The sequence below is a fragment of the Nicotiana attenuata genome, chromosome 3 (assembly GCF_001879085.1).
Source record: "Nicotiana attenuata strain UT chromosome 3, NIATTr2, whole genome shotgun sequence".
NCBI classification, from domain to species: Eukaryota; Viridiplantae; Streptophyta; class Magnoliopsida; order Solanales; family Solanaceae; genus Nicotiana; species Nicotiana attenuata.
In genome coordinates this window covers 60,948,562-60,967,848 of record NC_031991.1, presented here as the reverse complement: position 1 = coordinate 60,967,848, position 19,287 = coordinate 60,948,562, and the positions used below count along the sequence as shown (strand labels likewise).

Here is a 19,287-nt window from a genome sequence, read left to right as displayed (position 1 = left end):
CGTTAGGTTCAACCCAAGCCCTATTAAACCTTCAGAAGCTTTACAACAATTTCCTAAAGGGATCTTTACATAAATAGTCGGTGATATTCATTATTTACTTTTTCTAGCCATAATCATTATTTATATATAATTATACACATATAATATAAATTATGCATACATTATACCTCCACGGGCTATTTTTAGTTTAAACGTTGAGTGGACTGCTATTTGGGTTGATTCTTCTTTCCTCCTAAAACATAGTAGTACTACCAATTTTTATCCATGGCACAAGTTGCAACAGACATCCAAAGCAAACCTAGCCTAGGTCTAAACCGCTGGTGAAATATTACAAATCATGTCATCATACAGCTTTAGTAGCTATTTACGGGCAATTACCACCTTGTGATAACGAAAAGCACTAACTGTTTCCACTTCCTTAATGTTGACAAAATTGCACATTTGATACTTCAGACTTTCTTTTTCACCTACACTTGATACTTTTATGCTCAGTTACTTCTGCTTATTGGACAGCTTATTCCTAGTCTGCCTTGGTTCAGCCGTTCGCTTGGTCGTCTTCTTCCCCTTTGATTTTGTTTTACTAGAAAGCTTGCGATCCTTGCCCCCTTCATTATCATCATCACCCTCACTACCGTCATCATCTTCATCATCACCACTTTCCTCTAGTTTTCTTTTTGCAGCCATATTTGCTCTGGCTTTCTTCTCTTGATTGCCACCTTTTCCCTTGGAGCTCCCACTGTGTTTTGCTTTTTCAGAAGGATTCTTTAGACCTTCATCATTATCATTATCATTTTCATCATTGTCACCATTGCTTCCCTTCAACTTCTTGTTAGTAGAAGCTCTCTTATTATCTGTCCCACGCTGCTTCCCTTTTGATTTCCCAGCTTCTGCCTCTTCAATTTCTGGCTCCTCATCTTCACCATCACTATCATTATGCTTGACTCTCTTAACTTTGCCCTGCTGCCGTTTACCTGCTGCTTTTGCAGATTCAGCTCCCACTATCTTTTGTAGGTCCGGCACAAAGGCTGAAGTCTAGCGTTTAAAAAAGAAAAAAAATGTTTTTATCTAGATCATACTTGAGATAAACCAGAGAACAGTGTTAGAGAGCCATACCCTGCCACCAGCCGTGATAAACTCGATTTTCTTCCCTGCAAAACACCCAAATTTCTCTCAATTTTTTCAAGTAGAAAAACTAAAGTGGTAAGGATATAAAAAGCTGCAGAGTTTTTATCTAAAATCAGGGCAGAACAGTCAGTACAAGAAAGGAGATCGGTCTTTTTTCTTTCATAAAGTATGCAAAGCTATTTAATTTATCATCAGGCGATTAAACAAAGTAAAAAATATCTAGTTCACTACAATGTGGATATGATGAGCAAGGATGATGAGTATAACCAGAACCCAACCAGGAGTAGCTTAAAGGTGAGGAGCCAAACCATCAACAAAGGCCTTGCCAGGTTTCTTTTCCCGGGAATGGAAAATCCAACTAGAAGGATACTGACTATTATCTGCGCCAACTTCAGCAGCTTTTTCGACGACCTGTGTACATACAATCGTATGTCAAAATGTGGGTGCATATGGAAAATTATCTCACCATTAACTTTTCCAGGCTTTTTGCCCCATCGGTAATGAAACAACCATTCAGAAGGGAAGCGGCTGCAGTCGGCATCTACTTCAACCGCAAATTCTGTAACCTAGAAGTATCATCTCCAATAGCTAGCCATGAGGAAAGCATTCTCATACAACTTATAAGTGATCACAACATCTAGTTTAAGAAAGATGACGTACCTCGTTGATGCACTTCAGCAATGTTGCACAGTCCTCTTTGGATATGATAGAAGCAGTCTGCATAGGATGGATTCTTGCCTGTCGAAAGAAATTTGACAACGTTAATCACAAACCACAAAAATTTCTGACTGGAGCTTTCTTTTATTTGGTCATAAACTTTACAAGAGCAAGCAAAAATCTGCAAGCAACATCAATCTGCATCCAGACACCTTGAATTGCTTACAACCAAATGAAGAGACAGATTTGACCATATATTAAACAAAATAGTAACTAGAATTCAAATGAGCAAATAAGTAAACAAAATTTATAACTTGCAATAAAAATAGAGCTGAGAAACTCTAGTTCTTTTATTCTCGCCAAGAGTCGAGCGCACACACCTGATATAGCACTTCATCTGCAATCCAGTTGCCAATTCCTGAAATAAAACTCTGCAGAAACAGCAGGAAAAGTATTTATAATGCCTACAAGAAAATGGCTATAACTCCTAATGAATTTAAGAGTGATATAGCTTTTTTTCTCTTTACTTATAAACGAATACTGTTTATTAAACTCTTCTTATACAGCAAGAGAGTTTCAACTATAAGCTACTGAATCTAACTTTTCGCCACATGCTGGCTCCTAATGTTTAGCTGGATAATGGTTGTTCAGATCAGGATAGCGATAGAAACATAGATATCTTTTCATGCATAAAAGCATTCAAGGACAGATGTCACCACTCAGATATGCAATATCCCTTTCTTTTTTGATTGGTAGACATGCAGTATCTTTTAATCAGTTGATGCGCAAAATTAACTTTATAGTTTATACTAGTAGGTCCTGATATGAATCAAGTTATAAGAACTGTGCTTGACACCTGAAATTCAGAAGTAGTTTTTCTACAAACAAACCCAAGTTTTCTGTCAACATGTCTTCCCCAGTTCCAAATCCAAGTGACTTTGTATTGCCTCTTTCCTGTGAGATTCCCATTCCAAGTAACTATAACCCCTCCGCCTATATGAGCTGTTGCTCAAGTGAGGAAACTTCATTAGCATACTCCAATTCACACCAAGAATGAAACAACAAAGACAATCAAACTTGATTCTCTGTACTGATTTGAACTTCTCTTCAAATTAGCAGAGATTGAGAAGTGGTCATTTGTAGTAACTAGTAGTCCAGTTCTGATACATTTGTTCAGATGGATATGCCTTAATCCTAAAACGTTGCACAGTTTAACTATATTAATTAAATTATGCACTATAAAGGATATCTTTTGACCATTTCACAAAAGTTTATAAAGTAAAAGACAGTTCCTAACCTGGTCAAGTAATAAAGCCTTAACACCAATCTTCTTCTTGCTGAAAGCTTTATAGAACTCATCTACAGTCATTGGCTCCAACAGTGCATCAGGACCAAGTTCAGATATTGGAGGAACAGAAACCGGCTGCAACGATAAATTCGTTAGGAGATAATTTTCAAGCTTTTCGTTCAAGGGAAAGTATCATGGATTGGGCGATAATATCATCTTACATTCTTCAGCAAGCGCACCCTGGCAAACCGCCTCTTATCAGTAAATGAGAGCTCCAAACCATCGTCCAACTACACAAGTTTGAAAGGTGTCCACATTCATCAGTAGCTACATTCATGTGCCAGTTTGATCTCTAAAAGAATGGCAAAGGAGAAGCAGGCGGAAAAGAAGTAGATGAAGAAAAGAAAGGGAGAAGCAGAAGATGGTTGTGAAATCACAAGTTTCTAATATTCTAACCGCAAGAATGAATGCAATCTACAGTAAACAGATTAAGGCATAATGACCATTGAAATGTCATTACCATCTCGGCCTTGTAGCAAGTTATTTCCATTCACAACCAAATCAATCCAATTTCTTTTTTATTCTTTTACATACAGGAATAGGACCCCAAAAATGCTGAATTAGTTTTCATGTTCCATCTAGTTGCCTTTACCAGTTAAAAATTCACACGGTTGTTTATAAAGGGTGCAAACATGTTTCTTCATCCACATCTGCTTGTGCAAATTCCATCTGAGCCAGAAAATCACCTCGGACCATTATTTTTTATGAATCTACTATTAACTTTATAGTTGTAAATGTATGTCACAATTTTTGTTAGCAATTAAAAAAAAAAAAAAAGATACAGCTGAGACATTAACTTGCTATAAAGAGTAAACTTACCTCAAGGAAAACCTTTGAATACTTGGAAGGCCACTCGTCATCGTCTTTTACAGCAGACCTAGAAAAATATTACATTTGTGATAAATGCTGAAGATGAATTCATTCTTTTCTCTCATACCCCCATAGACAACTTGTTTCGAAGATCTACATTTCATAACTAAAACTCAATGCAACATAAAGAGCAAGTCATAATATCACATAATAAATGAGAAGCTAATTTGATATTGGCAATTCTTACAGCAGTCCAGTAATAGAACCTTTCAAGAATTTTTTTTTTTTTTTTTGGGATAAATAAATGAGAACCTTTCCATAATCTGGTTAGACACTTGGGACCCTTTACCCATTTATGTTCATCAGTTTGCAAAATGAATAGCTTTACATAATTGCCCAGCACAATATGACATTAAAGCTCACCGTTTATATTTTGTAACTGCAACTCCTTTGATGTATATAGCACCCGCCATTCCTGACAGTAGATGTACAAAATAATTAGAGGTCAAACAAACCAACCAAGCAACAGAAATGTCATGACTTTCCAATCTGATATCTTCACAGTCTATTCTGTTATAGAGATAAACCTAGAATACAGCTTAGGAAAGGCAGAGTTAACATCCGAGAAATGACCACGAACTTCATCAATAGCTTAATGGTAAAAGATATTTGTGCCCAGGAGCAACTTGATTCGGAGGAAAGCATGTAGCATACAACAATGGTTTATCAGTTGCCTCGCCGGATATCATTAAGATACCGGTCTTAGTTCTGGCCATCATTAGAAGCTTGCAGTAACAACCACAGAATAACTCTAGCAAATAAATCATAGGCATGGCATCTACACTAAGCTAAGATTTGGTTTCTTGAACAGAGTTCTCTCGTTTCCAAGCACCTTTACTTGACAAAACATAACATTAGTCTCTTTTATTTTTTCTGTTTTGCCCCCTCTGCAGCTCTGTCCTGCAGATCTTACTTGTCACGGAAGAATCAGCATTAAGAATTAGAATTAAGTTCTATTCTATTTGAAAATTGATCTCCCAACACCCTCGCCCGCTTCTCTAGCACAAAGGGGAAGATAACAAAAAATAGAAGAGCCATGTCTTCAAGTATTCATCCAACCTGTCTTTATGCATATGGAAGATAACTAATGCCATCAGACTGCAGTATAAGCTAAGCAGAATTAGGGTTATTCAGCGCCGAACTGATGAATCTCATTCTTTTACATAAAACCCTAACAGTGTGGGTCACTATTCCAGACATGCAGATACGTATACGTTTTAACATTTTTATACCGTAGAAGCTAGAGTAAAGGAGTTATTGTAACAATATGGTAAACAAAAATCGCCAATTTCAACAAAAGAAGAGTAGTAACCTCACCGAACTGAAAAGTAGGAAAAGGAGAGGAATCGAGCTCAATCCACATGTTTTTTCCCTTGCGATAAGCAGCTACGATGGTTTTGCCCTCAAGAGAGGCTCTGAAATCATCGGGAGACACGCCGTCGATGACCTTGGGATCATCGGCGATGATGGCTTTCACGATTTTCTTGCCTATGCAGTGGTCCTCTATGGCTCTTCGAGCTGCCTCTACCTCCGGAAGCTCCGGCATTTTTCGAGCTTAGCTGAGTTTCTCTCGAAACTAATGGAGTTTCGCGCGCTTTTTTGTCTCCAAGGGTTTTGTTGTGAAGTGGAGAATGTTGAAGATTTGTGGTTTTCATATGACGACCAAGAGTATCTGTGCTATATTAAAAGCACGAAACTGCTCAGCTAAATATCCTTTGCATTTTTCACTCTTTAAAATTAAATTTTATACTAGATAAAATAATTATTTAATTATTTTTTATATTTAGGACTTAGAAATTAATTAAAATTTAATTATTAAATCTTCCCTCATTTAAATTATGTACCTAAAATTTAGGATTTTAGAACCAACTTCAATTTTATATTAACTAAATCATTTAAAAATCAATTATTTGAGACGTTAGTACAAAAATTGAATACTTTTATGAAACAATAAAAGTAGAAGAACAATATTGCAGAAAAAGAGAGAGAGTGGGATGATTTACAATGGGTAAGACCCCTCTATTTATAGGGGGAAAATGACTTAGTCACAAATTAAAACACTCTACAAGATAGACATTCACTCCAAATAGAATTCTATTCATAACACTCCCCCTTGAATGTCTACTCAATAAGTAATGTGCCTCATTAAAACCTTAACTAAAATAAAATCCAATGAGAAAAAAATTCTAGAAAAAAGAAAAAGAGTACACATATCTAATAATGCGTTTGGTTGCCTTGTTAAAAACCTTGCAAGGAAAACCCAGTGGGACAAAATCTTGTAAGGGAAAAAGAGTGCAACGCGCATTAACTCCCCCTGATGAGAGCATCAATTCACATCCTTGAGCCTTCGCATCCCGATCTTGTACACTAGCTTCTTGAAGGTTGACGTCGGTAGAGACTTGGTGAACAAATCAGCCATATTATCACTTGAATGAATTTGTTGCACATTGATATCACCATTCTTTTGAAGATCATGTGTGAAAAATAACTTTGGTGAAATGTGCTTTGTCCTATCTCCTTTTATGAATCCTCCCTTCAATTGAGCTATGCATGCTGCATTGTCTTCATACAAAATCGTGGGCAGTTTGTCACACTTCAAACCACATTTGTCTCGAATAAGATGTATTATAGACCTCAACCACACACATTCTCGACTTGCTTCATGAATAGCAATTATCTCAGCATGATTAGATGAAGTAGCCACAATTGATTGCTTAGTCGATCGCCAATATATGGCAGTGCCTTCACAGGTAAACACATAGCCTGTTTGAGATCGAGTCTTGTGTGGATCAGATAAATACCCAGCATCGGCATAACCAACAAGATCAGGACTACAATTATTGCCATAAAATAAGCCCATATCGGTAGTTCCTTTTAGATACCGCAATATGTGTTTGATTCCATTCCAATGAGCTATATCTTGCTAAGACATTAACTGAAAAGGTTATGTTAGGCCTTGTAGTATTAGCAAGATACATTAGTGCACCAATTGCATTAAGATATGGTACTTCAGGACCAAGTAGCTCTTCATTTTTTTCTTGAGGTCGGAATGGATCCTTATTCACATCAAGTGATCGAACAACCATCGGAGTACTTAATGGATGTGCTCCATCCATGTAAAACCGTTTCAATACCTTTTCTATATAGGCAGATTGATGAACAAAAATTCCGTTTGCCAAATGTTCAATTTGCAAACCAAGACATAATTTTTTCTTTCCGAGATCTTTCATCTCGAATTCCTTCTTTAACTAATCAATTGCCTTTTGGAGTTCTATAGGAGTTCCAATAAGGTTTATGTCATCAACATATACGGCAAGTACAACAAATTCCGATGTTGTTTTCTTTATAAAAACACATGGACAAATGGCATCATTTATATAACCTTTCCTTTAATAAATACTCACTAAGACGATTATACCACATTCGTCCTGATTGCTTTAGACCATACAAAGATCTTTGCAATTTGATTGAAAATATTTTCCGGGACTTTGAATTATGTGCTTTAGGCATTTTAAATCCCTCGGGAATTTTCATGTATATCTCATTATCAAGATAGCCATAAAGGTATGCGGTAACCACATCCATTAAATGCATGTCAAGCTTTTCATGGACAGCAAAACTAATGAGATAACAGAACGTTATAGCATCCATAACGGGTGAATATGTCTCTTCATAATCGACACCAGGCCTTTGTGAAAATCCTTGTGCAACAAGGCGTGCCTTATATCTTTGTACCTCATTTTTCTCATTCCTCTTGCGTACAAAGACCCATTTATAGCCACCAGGCTTAACACCATTAGGTGTTGGGACTACAGGCCCAAAAACTTCACGTTTTGCAAGTGAATTCAACTCTGATTGGATTGCTTCTTGCCATTTTGGCCAATCAAGTCTTTGTCGACATTCTCCAACAGATTGAGGTTCAAGATCCTCACTTTCTTGGACAATGCTAAATGCAACATTATATGCAAAGACATAATCCACCACTATATCCACTCGATTCAAATTTGTCTCAATATCGATTGGATTTATTGATAGTTCCTTACTTTCTTGAGTCTCAGGCTTAGTGATTTTCTCATGAATCTCAGGATTGGTTAAATCGTGGATTTCTTCATGAGACTCTTTCGTAGTGTCATTTTGATCATTTGTTTTCCTTTTTCTAGGATTTCGATCCTTAGAACCTAATGGTCTGCCACGTTTTAGTCGTGCTTTTGACTCATTGGCTATGACACTAGAAGATTGTCCAATAGGGACATCAATACGGATTGGAACATTCTCTACAGGGATATGTGATTTTGTTATCCTTTTCAAATCAGTAAATGCGTCGGGCATTTGATTTGCTATTCTCTGTAAATGGATAATCTTTTGCACCTTTTTTTCACAAATAGAGGCACGTGAATCAAGATGAGATAATGATAGATTTTTCCACAAAATTTCCCGTTTGGTTTCACCAACTTCTCCCCCTAATTTTGGGAAAAGTGTCTCATCGAATTGACAGTCTGCAAATCGTGCAGTAAACAAATTCCCCGTTAATGTTTCGAGGTATCGAATAATGGAGGGCGATTCAAACCCAACATATATTCCTAACCTTCTTTGGGGACCCATTTTGGTGCGATATGGCGGTGCTACAGGCACATATACTGCGCATCCAAAAATTCTTAAATGGGATATATTAGGTTCATGACCCAAAACTAATTGCAACGGGGAATATTTATGATAATTTGTCGGTCTGAGACGAACTAGCATTGCTGCATGCAAAATGGCGTGACCCCAAACAGAAGTGGGCAACCTCGTTTTCATGAGTAACGGTCTTGCTATCAATTGCAGACGTTTAATTAAAGACTTTGCAAGGCCATTTTGAGTGTGAACATGAGCTACAAGATGTTCCACTTTTATCCCAATTGATAAGCAATAATCATTAAATGCTTGGGATGAAAACTCACAGCATTATCAAGTCTAATAGACTTAATTGGATTATCGGGAAATTGCGCCCGTGATCAAATTATTTGTGCCATTAATTTTGCAAACGCGAGGTTGCGAGATGACAATAGACACACATGAGACCATCTAGAAGATGCGTCTACTAAGACCATAAAATATCTAAACGACCCACTAGGTGGGTGAATAGGTCCACAAATGTCCCCTTGTATACGTTCTAAAAACGCAGGGGACTCAATCCCAACCTTTGTTGGTGATGGTCTTATAATTAACTTGGCTTGATAACAAGAAGTGCAAGAAAATTCATTATTTAAAAGAATCTTAAAATTCTTTAATGGATGCCCATTTGAGTTTTCTATAATTCGTCTCATCATAATTGATCCACGGTGTCCCAATCGATCATGCCAAAGTACAAAAGTATTGGAATCAGTTTACAATAGAATGTGCCTCGATTGCACTAATTCTTGTCCAATACAGGCCACAAGATAAAGATGGGAACTTCTCAATAACCCTCTTTTGGCCAGAGATATTTTTGGTAATGATGAGATATTCAAGATTATTCTCATCCATTGTCTCAATATGATATCCATTTCGGCGGATATCTCTAAAACTCAACAAGTTCCTCTTGGACTTGGAGGAGAACATTGCATTCTCTATGATAAGTATTGTTCCTTTAGGCAGAGTTATAGTAGCTCTTCCAGAGCCTTCGATTAATTTACTACTACCAAAAATTGTAGTAACATCTGCCTTACACATACTTAAATGAGAGAAATATTTCTTCTCTTTGAATATTGTATGTGTCGTACATGAATCAACTAAACAAATATTTTTACAATTGAACTTTGATCCAAGTTTGTTTTGTGAGATATACATATTTGCTTCCCATTGTTTGACATACAAAAGAAATATATGAATAAAGATTAGTATTTTCAGGGAAAAAGAAAAGAAACAAAGTTAAGTCTATGATTTGATTATGTGAATACTAAAATTTACAGTGGTAGCATGTACAACATAAAAGCTAGTACAACACAATCATATTTTGTGTACGTATGTATTATTCAATAACAATAGGTACTATAAGAATTAGTGTCATTTGTGTACAAAGTTTGCATCGAATTAGTGAGATGATTGAAACACTCATTCTGTAGTTTCATAATTTTCATGAGAAATTAGCCAAAGAGTGTCATTTGTGTACAAAGTTTGCATCGAATTAGTGAGATGATTGAAACACTCATTCTGTAGTTTCATAATTTTCATGAGAAATTAGCCAAAGATTTTGAAGATTTCAATTAGGAAAGGTCGTAAAGGGAAAAGAATTTGTTTTACGTCTCACTTATCATTCTTTTGCAGAACTGTAAATAAAATATTGTTTATTGGGAAATAAAAATAGAAAAGAAGAACAACAAAAGAATCATGTAGACTCACTGGTGATTATTTGTGTAAAATAATGAACTTTGGTATAATAAACGTAGTTACGTAATAATATCAAACAAGACAGTGTAACTTAAATAAATACTACTAATAGTTCTCTGTCTAAGTAAACTGAAACATTCTTTAAAACAAATATTAGAATTATATTTAATCAAAACGAACTAACACTATTCCGTGATACTAATTGATACTAATGACTACTACTCATGTAAAGAAATGTGATTACATGATGTTTATTAGCTACTATGAATATGCAAAAATAAAATTTAAACTACTTAATCATCTTTAACCACGGATCCATCACAGATCAAGTGGTTTATTTTCGCATCAGGGTGCTGAAAGAAGTCTGCCACATCCAAGTGGGTGATGTCAAAATCATTGTCAGAGACAAAATTGGCTTCAGGGCCTTTATTCTTTAGAGATGCTTGATAAAGCTCAACCAAATGTCTTGGTACACGACAAATATTTGCCCTATGCCCTTTTCCACCGCAACGATAACATTCAGTTTCTGAACCATTTGCTTTTGGCTTCTCATCTTTCTCTTTCCACTTTTGGTGGTTATTTCTCTTTGGGGGATGATTAATACCAGGAAAATTTCTTCCTTGTCTACGGCCACGGCCACGACCTCGACCACGAATAGAGTCACGGCCTTTTCCACGCTTAGCATAATGGGAATACACCTCATCCACTTCAGGCAATGGTGTAGACCCAGTGGGTCGATTTTCGTGATTTCTCATGAGCAAATCGTTGTTTCGTTTAGTCACAAGGAGAAGAGAAATCAACTCAGAGTACTTCTTGAAACCTTTCTCTCTATACTGCTGTTGCAGGACCATATTGGAGGCATGAAACGTTGTAAACGTTTTTTTAAGCATATCATAGTCAGTGATAGTATCTCCACAGAGTTTCAATTTAGAAGTAATTCTGAATATTGAAGAATTATATTCAGAAACAGACTTAAAGTCTTGGAGCCTCAGATGAGCCCAATCATATCGTGCTTGTGGAAGAGTGACCAACTTTAAGTTGTCATATCTTTCCTTTAAGCCATTCCACAAAACAAGTGGGTCTTTGACTGTGAGATATTCTATTTTCAACCCTTCATCAAGGTGATGGCGCAAGAAAATCAAGGCCTTAGCACAATCTTGGGTGGATGTTTTATTTCTTTCTTTAATCGCGTCTCCAAGACCCATTGCATCTAAATGGATTTCAGCATCCAACACCCATGTCATATAGTTCTTGCCCGAAATTTTAAGGGCAACGAACTTTCTTTTCATAATGTCAGTCATAATTAAAAAGAGGAGGAAAGTTATACCTTAATCTTCTCAAAGAGCTTCTTGAGACGATAGAGTCTCGTGCTGATAACGTTTTATGAAACAATAAAAGTAGAAGAACAATATTGCAGAGAAAGAGAGAGAGAGAGAAAATTCTTATTGAATTTTGGGATGATTTACAATGGGGTAAGACCCCTCTATTTATAGGGAGAAAAAAACTTAGTCACAAAGTAAAACTCTCTACAAGATAGTCATTCACTCCAAATACAATTCTATTTATAACAAATACATCTTTTTGCAATTGTTCTATATAGCAATTTTTTAACATTTATAAATACTTTTTTGAAGAACAATTTTACTTACACTTAATATTTTCAATAAATTACATTAATACTCTGATTATGTGGTAAATTCACGTGACACTAATACTAGAAACTACTAAATATATAGGCAAATTCTACCTTTTTTAATAAAAAAAAAATTGTCTCTTTATTCATTCTATATTATTATAAAAGCACGAAGCTACAAAACTAATTTGATTGACCTTTTTATCATTTAAAATAAATGCTATATTGGATAAAATTATTATTTGATTAGTATTTGTAACGATCCGAACGGTCGTTTTGAGCTTTTACACTTTGTTCGTCAGTTCCCGGGCATGACCTGCCCCGTATGATGTATTACGACTCACGTAAATTGTTGGTTTTGGTTTCAGGGTAATCGGAATGAATTTGGAAGAACAGTTCCCAGTTTGAAGCTTGAAATTCGAAAGGTTTGACCAATATTTGATTTGTTCGTATATGATCTCGGATCGGAATTCTTGATGATTTGGTTAGCTCCGTTAAGTGATTTGGGACTTGGGAGCGTGATCTGAATGTACTTTAGAAGTTCGTGGAAGGTTTAGGCTTGAATTGGCGAAATTGAGATTTCGACGTTTTCTTGTTGATAGGTGAGATTTTGATATAGAGATCGGAATGAAATTCCGGAAGTTGTAATAGTTCCGTTATGTCATTTGAGATGTGTGTGCAAAATTTCAGGTTATTCGGACATGGGTTGGTTGGGTTTTTGATCAAAAGCGGAATTCGGAAGATTTTAGAAAGTTTGTCTTGTTTGAGGTGTTTTGATGATTGGAACAAGTTTGAATAAAGTATTAGAATATGTTTGTGCATTTGGTTGAGGTCCCGGAGGCCTCGGGGTGATTTCGGATGGTTAATGGAGAAGTTTGGATTTTGTTGTAGCTGCTGAATTTGCTGCTTCTGATATTTTCGCACCTGCGGATTGGGAACCGCAGGTGCGGCGCCGCATAAGCGGAGGAATTGGCCGCAGAAGCGAAAGGGGGTCTGATGAGCAGTGACCGCAGAAGCGGTAAGGGTGACCACATCTGCGATGTCACAAATGCGGGAAATGCGTCGCAGATGCGATTTTGGTAATATAAGTGAGGACCGCAGATGCGGTGGTCTTGACCGCAGATGCGGTACCGCAGAAGCGGAATTTGGGCCGCAGATGCAAAAATGTTTGGGCAGAAAGTATATATTGCGCCCTTCGCGATTTTGAGAGGGTTTTCACCATATTTCATCCGGGAGAAAGCTTGGGAGAGCTAATTGAAGAGGGAATTCAAGAGGATTTCATGGAGGTAAGATTTTTGGACCCTAAACTTGTTTCTATGATGAATTTTAACATTTGTAGGCTTGAAATCCATGGAAAATCAGTAGCCAAAAATGGGTAATTAGGGCTTGAGATTTAAGAGACCTTTGAGTGGGGATTTGAGGGGCCATTTGAGGTCTGATTTTGATGTTCTTGATATGTATGAACTCGTGAGAGGATGAGAATTCCATTGATGTTAATTTTATCAGATTTCGAGACGTGGCCCGGGGGGAGGGGGCGGGTTTGAGCAATTTCGGGATTTTGATGTTAAATTGGACATTTTTGAGTGGGCTTCGTTCCCTTAGCATATTTTAATGATTATGTATTGATTGTGGCTAGATTCGGAGCATCCGGAGATCGATTAGTGCGGGCGAGGCACCGGGGGCTAGAGTTTGGACCGGATAGAGGTGAGTAATGATTGTACATGATGTTTTGAGGGTTTGAAACCTCGGATTGCACATCGTAGTGCTATATTGAGGTGAGGCACACGGCTTGATGATGAGCGTGGGGTTGTGCACTATTGGGGACTGTGACTTGGTCAGTCCCAGTTGATGATTTTACCGCGTATTTGACTGAAAACTTATTTGCTATCATTATGATTTGGGCTGAATGTCATATTTGGGCTTCGTGCCAACTATCTGAACCCTTCGGGGCTTTTTATTGATATTTCCTCACTGTTTTGACTTACTACTTGAACTCAGACATGTTATTTTCCACTGTTTTACTACTCAGCCATTTTTACTCAGTTTTGAGACTTAAATGATATTTTAAATGATGTTTGGGCCGAGAAACACTATTTTACTATTGCCCGAGGGGCTTGTGAGGATTTTTTACTGAGTAAGGCCGAGGGCCTATGTCGTGAGGAAACACTGATACTGATTTGAGGCCGAGGGGCCGAGATATGTACGCCACGAGGTGGCTTGATTGATATGAGGCTGAGGGCCTAGATTTGATGCCACGAGATGGCTTGTTATTGCGCTTGGGCCGTAAGGGGCCCCTCCAGGAGTCTGCACACCCTCAGTGAGCGCGGGTACCCATTGTGATGTGATATATAGCCCGAGGGGCTGGTATTGTTCTATGTGATTGCCCGAGGGGTTGATATTGTTCCACGTGATTGCCCGAGGGGCTGGTACTGTTCTGAGATATTGCCCGAGGACCGGATTTGTTGACATTGTGCCCGAGGGGCGAACCTTATATGCTTATCTTTCTTATTTGCCTGTTATTTACCTGTTTAATTGTGTATTTGTGCCCGAGGGGCAGATTTCTGTGCTTATCCGCACTAGTTGTTCTGCATTCATTTGCGTAACTGTTGAAAAAGTCATTTTCAAAGAAGTTCAAACTGAGCTAAGATGTTTTAAGGGATTTTACAGCTTCATTGCTTTCTTACTAGTTTTTGAACTGCTTCTATACAGCATGTTGATGCACTTTTCGTGAGTTCTTACCATTCAGACTTTAGTTATGATTATTACTCACTGAGTCGGAGTACTCACTTTACTCCCTGCACCTTGTGTGCAGATTCAGGCATTTTCTGGATCCGGTAGCGGGTATAGGTTGATCGGAGGCAGAGTCATCGGAGTTTAGCAAGGTAGCTGCCGGCGTTCGCAGCACTGCTTTTCTCTCTCTTCATTTTATTAGTCTGTACTTAGTACATTTCAGACTTTGTCAGTTGTATTTAGACCTTAGTAGATGCTCATGACTAGTGACACCCCGGTTTGGGCTGTGTTTGGGTTGTACTTCCGTATTTTATTGATATTATCCGCTACTTATGTGACGACCCGACCCGTCGTCTCGTGAGTTACCGTTCCGTTTCCCCCATTTTCTGCTTCTTTATGCTTCGTTATCCGTGTTTTATGTGTTCGAGTTGGTTTGGAGTGGTTTTGGTAGGAAATGAGACACTTAGTCTCTTGAAGGAAGGCTTGGTTTGGAAAAGTCAACTGGATATTGACTTATGTGTTAGAGGGCTCGGATATGAATTTCGATAATTCGATTAGCTTCGGGGGATGAATTGTGACTTAGGAGTGTGATCAGAAGTGATTTTAGAGGTCCGGTGTAGAATTAGGCTTGAATTGGCGAAATTAGTATTTTGGCGATTCCCGGTTGATAGGTGAGATTTTGATCCGAGGGTCAGAATGGGATTCCGAGAGTTGTTGTAGCTTCGTTATGTGATTTGGGATGTGCGTGCAAAATTTCAGGTCATTCGGAGGTGGTTTGGTTGGATTTTTGATCAAATGCGTGTTTCGGAAGTTTCAGAAGAACTTAGGCTTGAATCCGATGTAGTTTGATGGTTTTGGTGTTGTTTGAGGTGTTTTGATGATGGGAACAAGTTTGAATAAGGTTTTAGGAGGTGTGGGTGCTTTTGGTTGAGGTCCCGGGGGGCCTCGGGGTGATTCCGGATGGCTAACGGAGAGTTTTGGACTTGTGTAAATTGCAGACCCTGCTGCTTCTGGTATTTCTGCTTCTGCGGAATTGGGACCGCAGAAGCGGTATCGCAGGAGCGGAGGAGGAAGTCGCAGAAGTGGAAAGGCAAGGGAAATGCTGGGATCGCAGATGCAGATAGGGGGACCGCACCTGCGGAGCCGCAGATGCGGTTATAGGACTGTAGATGCGGTCAGGCTGGACTTAAGGAATTCCGCAGATGCGGAGGTAGGACCGCAGAAGCGCTTATGACTGGGCAGAAGGTATTTAAGTTCATCTTCGCGAATTTTGAAGGGTTTCTCATTTCTAACTTCGGACTTGGAGAATTGTGGGCGATTTTGAAGAGGGATTCCAAGGAGCTTCGATAAGGTATGGATTTTTGGACCCAAAACACGATTCTATGGTGCTATTTCATGGATTAGGAGTGAAAATTTAAGAAATTAATGGACAAAAATGGTGGTTTAGGGCTTGAACTTAAGTGAGCAAAAATTGGGGATTTGAAGGGTCAATTGTACTCCGATTCTTGTGTTTTTAATATGTATAAACTCATGGGGAGATAAGGAATCCGCTGATATGAACATTTCTGAGTTTCGAGAAGTGGGCCCGGGGCTCGGGTTTTTGCTAATTTCGAGATTTTTGATATTTTTCGATTGGGTTTTGTTCCTTTAGCATATTGTGACGTATTCGCTCTGATTTTGGTCAGATTCGACGCGCGAGGAGGCCGATTTGAGAGGCAAGGGCATAGCGAGCTAGAGTTTGGCCGGTCTGAGGTGAGTAATGAATGTAAATGATGTCCTGAGGGTTTGAAACCCCGGATTTGCACATCGTAGTGTTATATTGAGGTGAGACACGCGCTTGACGATGAGCGCGGGATCGTTTACTATTGGGGATTTGGACTTGGTCCGTCCTGAGTGATGTTTTTACCGCGTAATTGATTGAAGCATATTTGGTTTCATTATTTGATTTGACTAATTGTCATATTTGGGCTTCATGCCAATTATTTGAACCCTTCGGGGATTGCTATCACTGTTTTCTTACTATTTTGACATATTACTTGAACTCAGTCCTATTGTTTAATACTGTTTTACAAACTCGACCACTTTTACTCCGATTTGAAGCTTAAATGAAATTTCTAATGATGTTTTGGGCTGAGAACTACTATTTTACTATGGCCCGAGGGGCTTATGTGATTTCTGGACTGAGTATGGATCGGGCTGTGCGCCGCAGCAGTATTATATTGATATTGGTACCAGGCCGAGGGCCTAGCTGATGCCACGAGATGGCTTGATATTGCGCTTGGGCCGTAAGGGGCCCCTCCCAGAGTCTGCACACCCCCAGTAAGCGCCGTCGGCGATAAATAAATGGATCGGGCTGCACGCCGCAGCGGGTACTAGAGAGTACCGTATTATGTGCTGCATTCCTTATTTAGCTATCATTTATTTGCTTATATGTTGTAGATTTTCCATATTTCTACTTCACTAGTTTATTGATTTCATGCTACTTGGTTTAAACTGTCGTATTATAGATTACAATGTGTTTATCCATGATTTCTTATTCTCAGCCTTTATTTATGTTTATTACTCACTGGGTCGGAGTACTCACATTACTCCATGCACCTTGCGTGTAGATCCAGGTGCATCTGAGGCTGAGTGAGGATTTTCTGCTGAGTAGCACATTCCTGGGAGCATCGAGGTAGCTGCAATGGCATCCGCAGCCCTGATCTCTCCCTTTTATCTTTCATTTTTATTTCGTATTCTCTAGACTGCTATGCATTAGGATGATAAACCTGTATTAGAGGCTCAGACTTGTGACACCGGATCCTTTTGGGCTATGTAGTAGGATTTTATTTGATATTCCGCATGTTAAATTCTTATTTCAAACTTCTAGTGTTATGACTTGGTTATTTATCTGTGTTAATCAATAATGAACTGTATAAGGAATTGGGTTAAGGTTGTGAAATTGGTCGGGCTTGCCTAGCATTGTGTTGGGCGCCATCACGACTGGGTTGGGGTCATGACAAGTTGGTATCAGAGCCTAGGTTACTAGGTCTCGCAAGTCATGAGCCGGTTTAGTAGAGTCTCGCGGATCGGTACGGAGACGTCTGTATTTATCCTCGAGAGGCTGCAAAACCTTTAGGAAAAACCTCACATTCTTGAAATTCTTGTCGTGCGGCTTTGTTGAACTGAGAACTAAAACTTCTATTATTCTATTCTCTCACAGATGGTGAGGACACGAGCGACCGGACGAGGTGGACGACCACCAGTACCACCCATTGAGGCCACCAGAGGCCGTGGACGCGGTCGTGGTCGTGGCAGAGGCAGAGTAGCGAGGGCAGCACCTGTTGATCCACCAGCTGCCCCAGCTCCAGATCAAACTCCAGCAGCACCAGTTCAAGCACCAGCTGTGCCCATCGTGATTCCGGGTCTTCAGAAGACCTTGGCTCAGATCTTGACAGTTTGCACTGGCCTAGCTCAGGCAGTTTCAGCCACCACGGCAGCAGCTACTTCGCAGGCAGGGGGAGGCAATCAGACCCCCGCTGCTCGCACACCCGAGCAGAGAGTGCAGGGACTACAGATGCCAGAGGCACCTCCAGCTCAGCAGGTTGCACCAGCACAGGAGTTCAGGGTTCCAGTTATGCCGGAGGATGAGCAGCGTCGTCTTGAGAGGTTTGGTAGACTCCAGCCTCCGACATTCAGTGGTGCTGAGGGCGAGGATGCCCAGGGTTTTCTTGACAGGTGTCAGCGGATGCTCCGTACGACAGGGATTCTTGAGGCTAGTGGTGTGGCATTTACCACCTTTCAGTTTACCGGGGCTGCTCTTACCTGGTGGGAGGACTTTGAGAGACGTAGGCCTGCCGGCGCAACACCCCTTTCTTGGCAGCAGTTCTCCGCTCTCTTCTTGGAGAAGTATGTACTGCAGTCCCGCAGAGAGGAGCTGCGTAGACAGTTCGAGTGGTTGACACAGGTGGATATGTCCGTGACCCAGTATGAGGTGAGGTTTTCATAGTTGGCCCGTCATGCTATTTGGATGATTCCGACAGATCGTGAGAGGATTCAGAGGTTTGTAGATGGCCTTAACTACCATCTCCGTATTCTGATGACTAGAGAAAGAGTATTGGGTGCTACGTTTGAGGAGGTGGTGGATATCGCTCGTGAGATCGAGTTAGTTCGCCGTCGAGAGCGAGAGGAGAGGGANAGTCCTATTAACTAAAAACTGATTATTATGTGAAATTAACCTAGAAATTCATGGAAATTTAGCCAAAAATGGAAGAACTAGGGCTTGAGATTTTGAGATTTTAAATTGGGATTTGAGGGGTCATTTGGACTCCGATTTTGGTGTTCTTTATATGCATAGACTCGTGGCGAGATAAGGAACCCGTTGATGTAAAAATTTCTGAGTTTCGAGAAGTGGGCCTGGGGCTCGAGTTTTGCTAATTTCGGGATTTTTGATATTTTTCGATTGTTTTCGATTGGATTTTGTTCCTTTAGCATATTGTGACGTATTTGCTCTGGTTTTGGTCAGATTCGACGCGCGAGGAGTCCGATTTGAGAGGCAAGGGCATAGCGAGCTAGAGTTTTGGCCGGCTTGAGGTGA

The 19,287-nt window shown here is 39.4% G+C and overlaps 1 protein-coding gene across 2 annotated transcripts; it reads right to left on the bottom strand.

Annotated features, from left to right (window-relative positions):
• On the bottom strand, positions 223 to 5,674 carry LOC109223890 (formamidopyrimidine-DNA glycosylase). 2 transcript variants are annotated; one of them, XM_019388364.1, is made up of 10 exons: positions 5,318 to 5,674; positions 4,364 to 4,415; positions 3,950 to 4,007; positions 3,292 to 3,360; positions 3,080 to 3,205; positions 2,163 to 2,213; positions 1,786 to 1,863; positions 1,592 to 1,691; positions 1,114 to 1,148; positions 223 to 1,032 (listed from the first exon to the last, which is right to left on the bottom strand). In XM_019388364.1, exons 1-10 carry the CDS (start codon positions 5,544 to 5,546, stop codon positions 493 to 495), a joined length of 1,338 nt encoding a protein of 445 aa, XP_019243909.1. In that variant the 5' UTR covers positions 5,547 to 5,674; the 3' UTR covers positions 223 to 492. The 2 variants fall into 2 exon arrangements, with proteins under 2 accessions (XP_019243909.1, XP_019243908.1); XM_019388363.1 differs by lacking the exon at positions 1,592 to 1,691 and adding an exon at positions 1,434 to 1,536 and having other exon boundaries at positions 5,318 to 5,673.

Coding starts and splice junctions, on each gene's coding strand:
- LOC109223890 (XM_019388363.1), bottom strand. CDS start 5,546: ATGCCGGAGCTTCCGGAGGTAGAGGCAGCTCGAAGAGCCATAGAGGAC. Junction 3,206..3,291: donor GGGTGCGCTTGCTGAAGAAT/GTAAGATGATAT, acceptor TTATCGTTGCAG/CCGGTTTCTGTTCCTCCAAT. Junction 1,864..2,162: donor CAGATGAAGTGCTATATCAG/GTGTGTGCGCTC, acceptor TTCTTTCGACAG/GCAAGAATCCATCCTATGCA.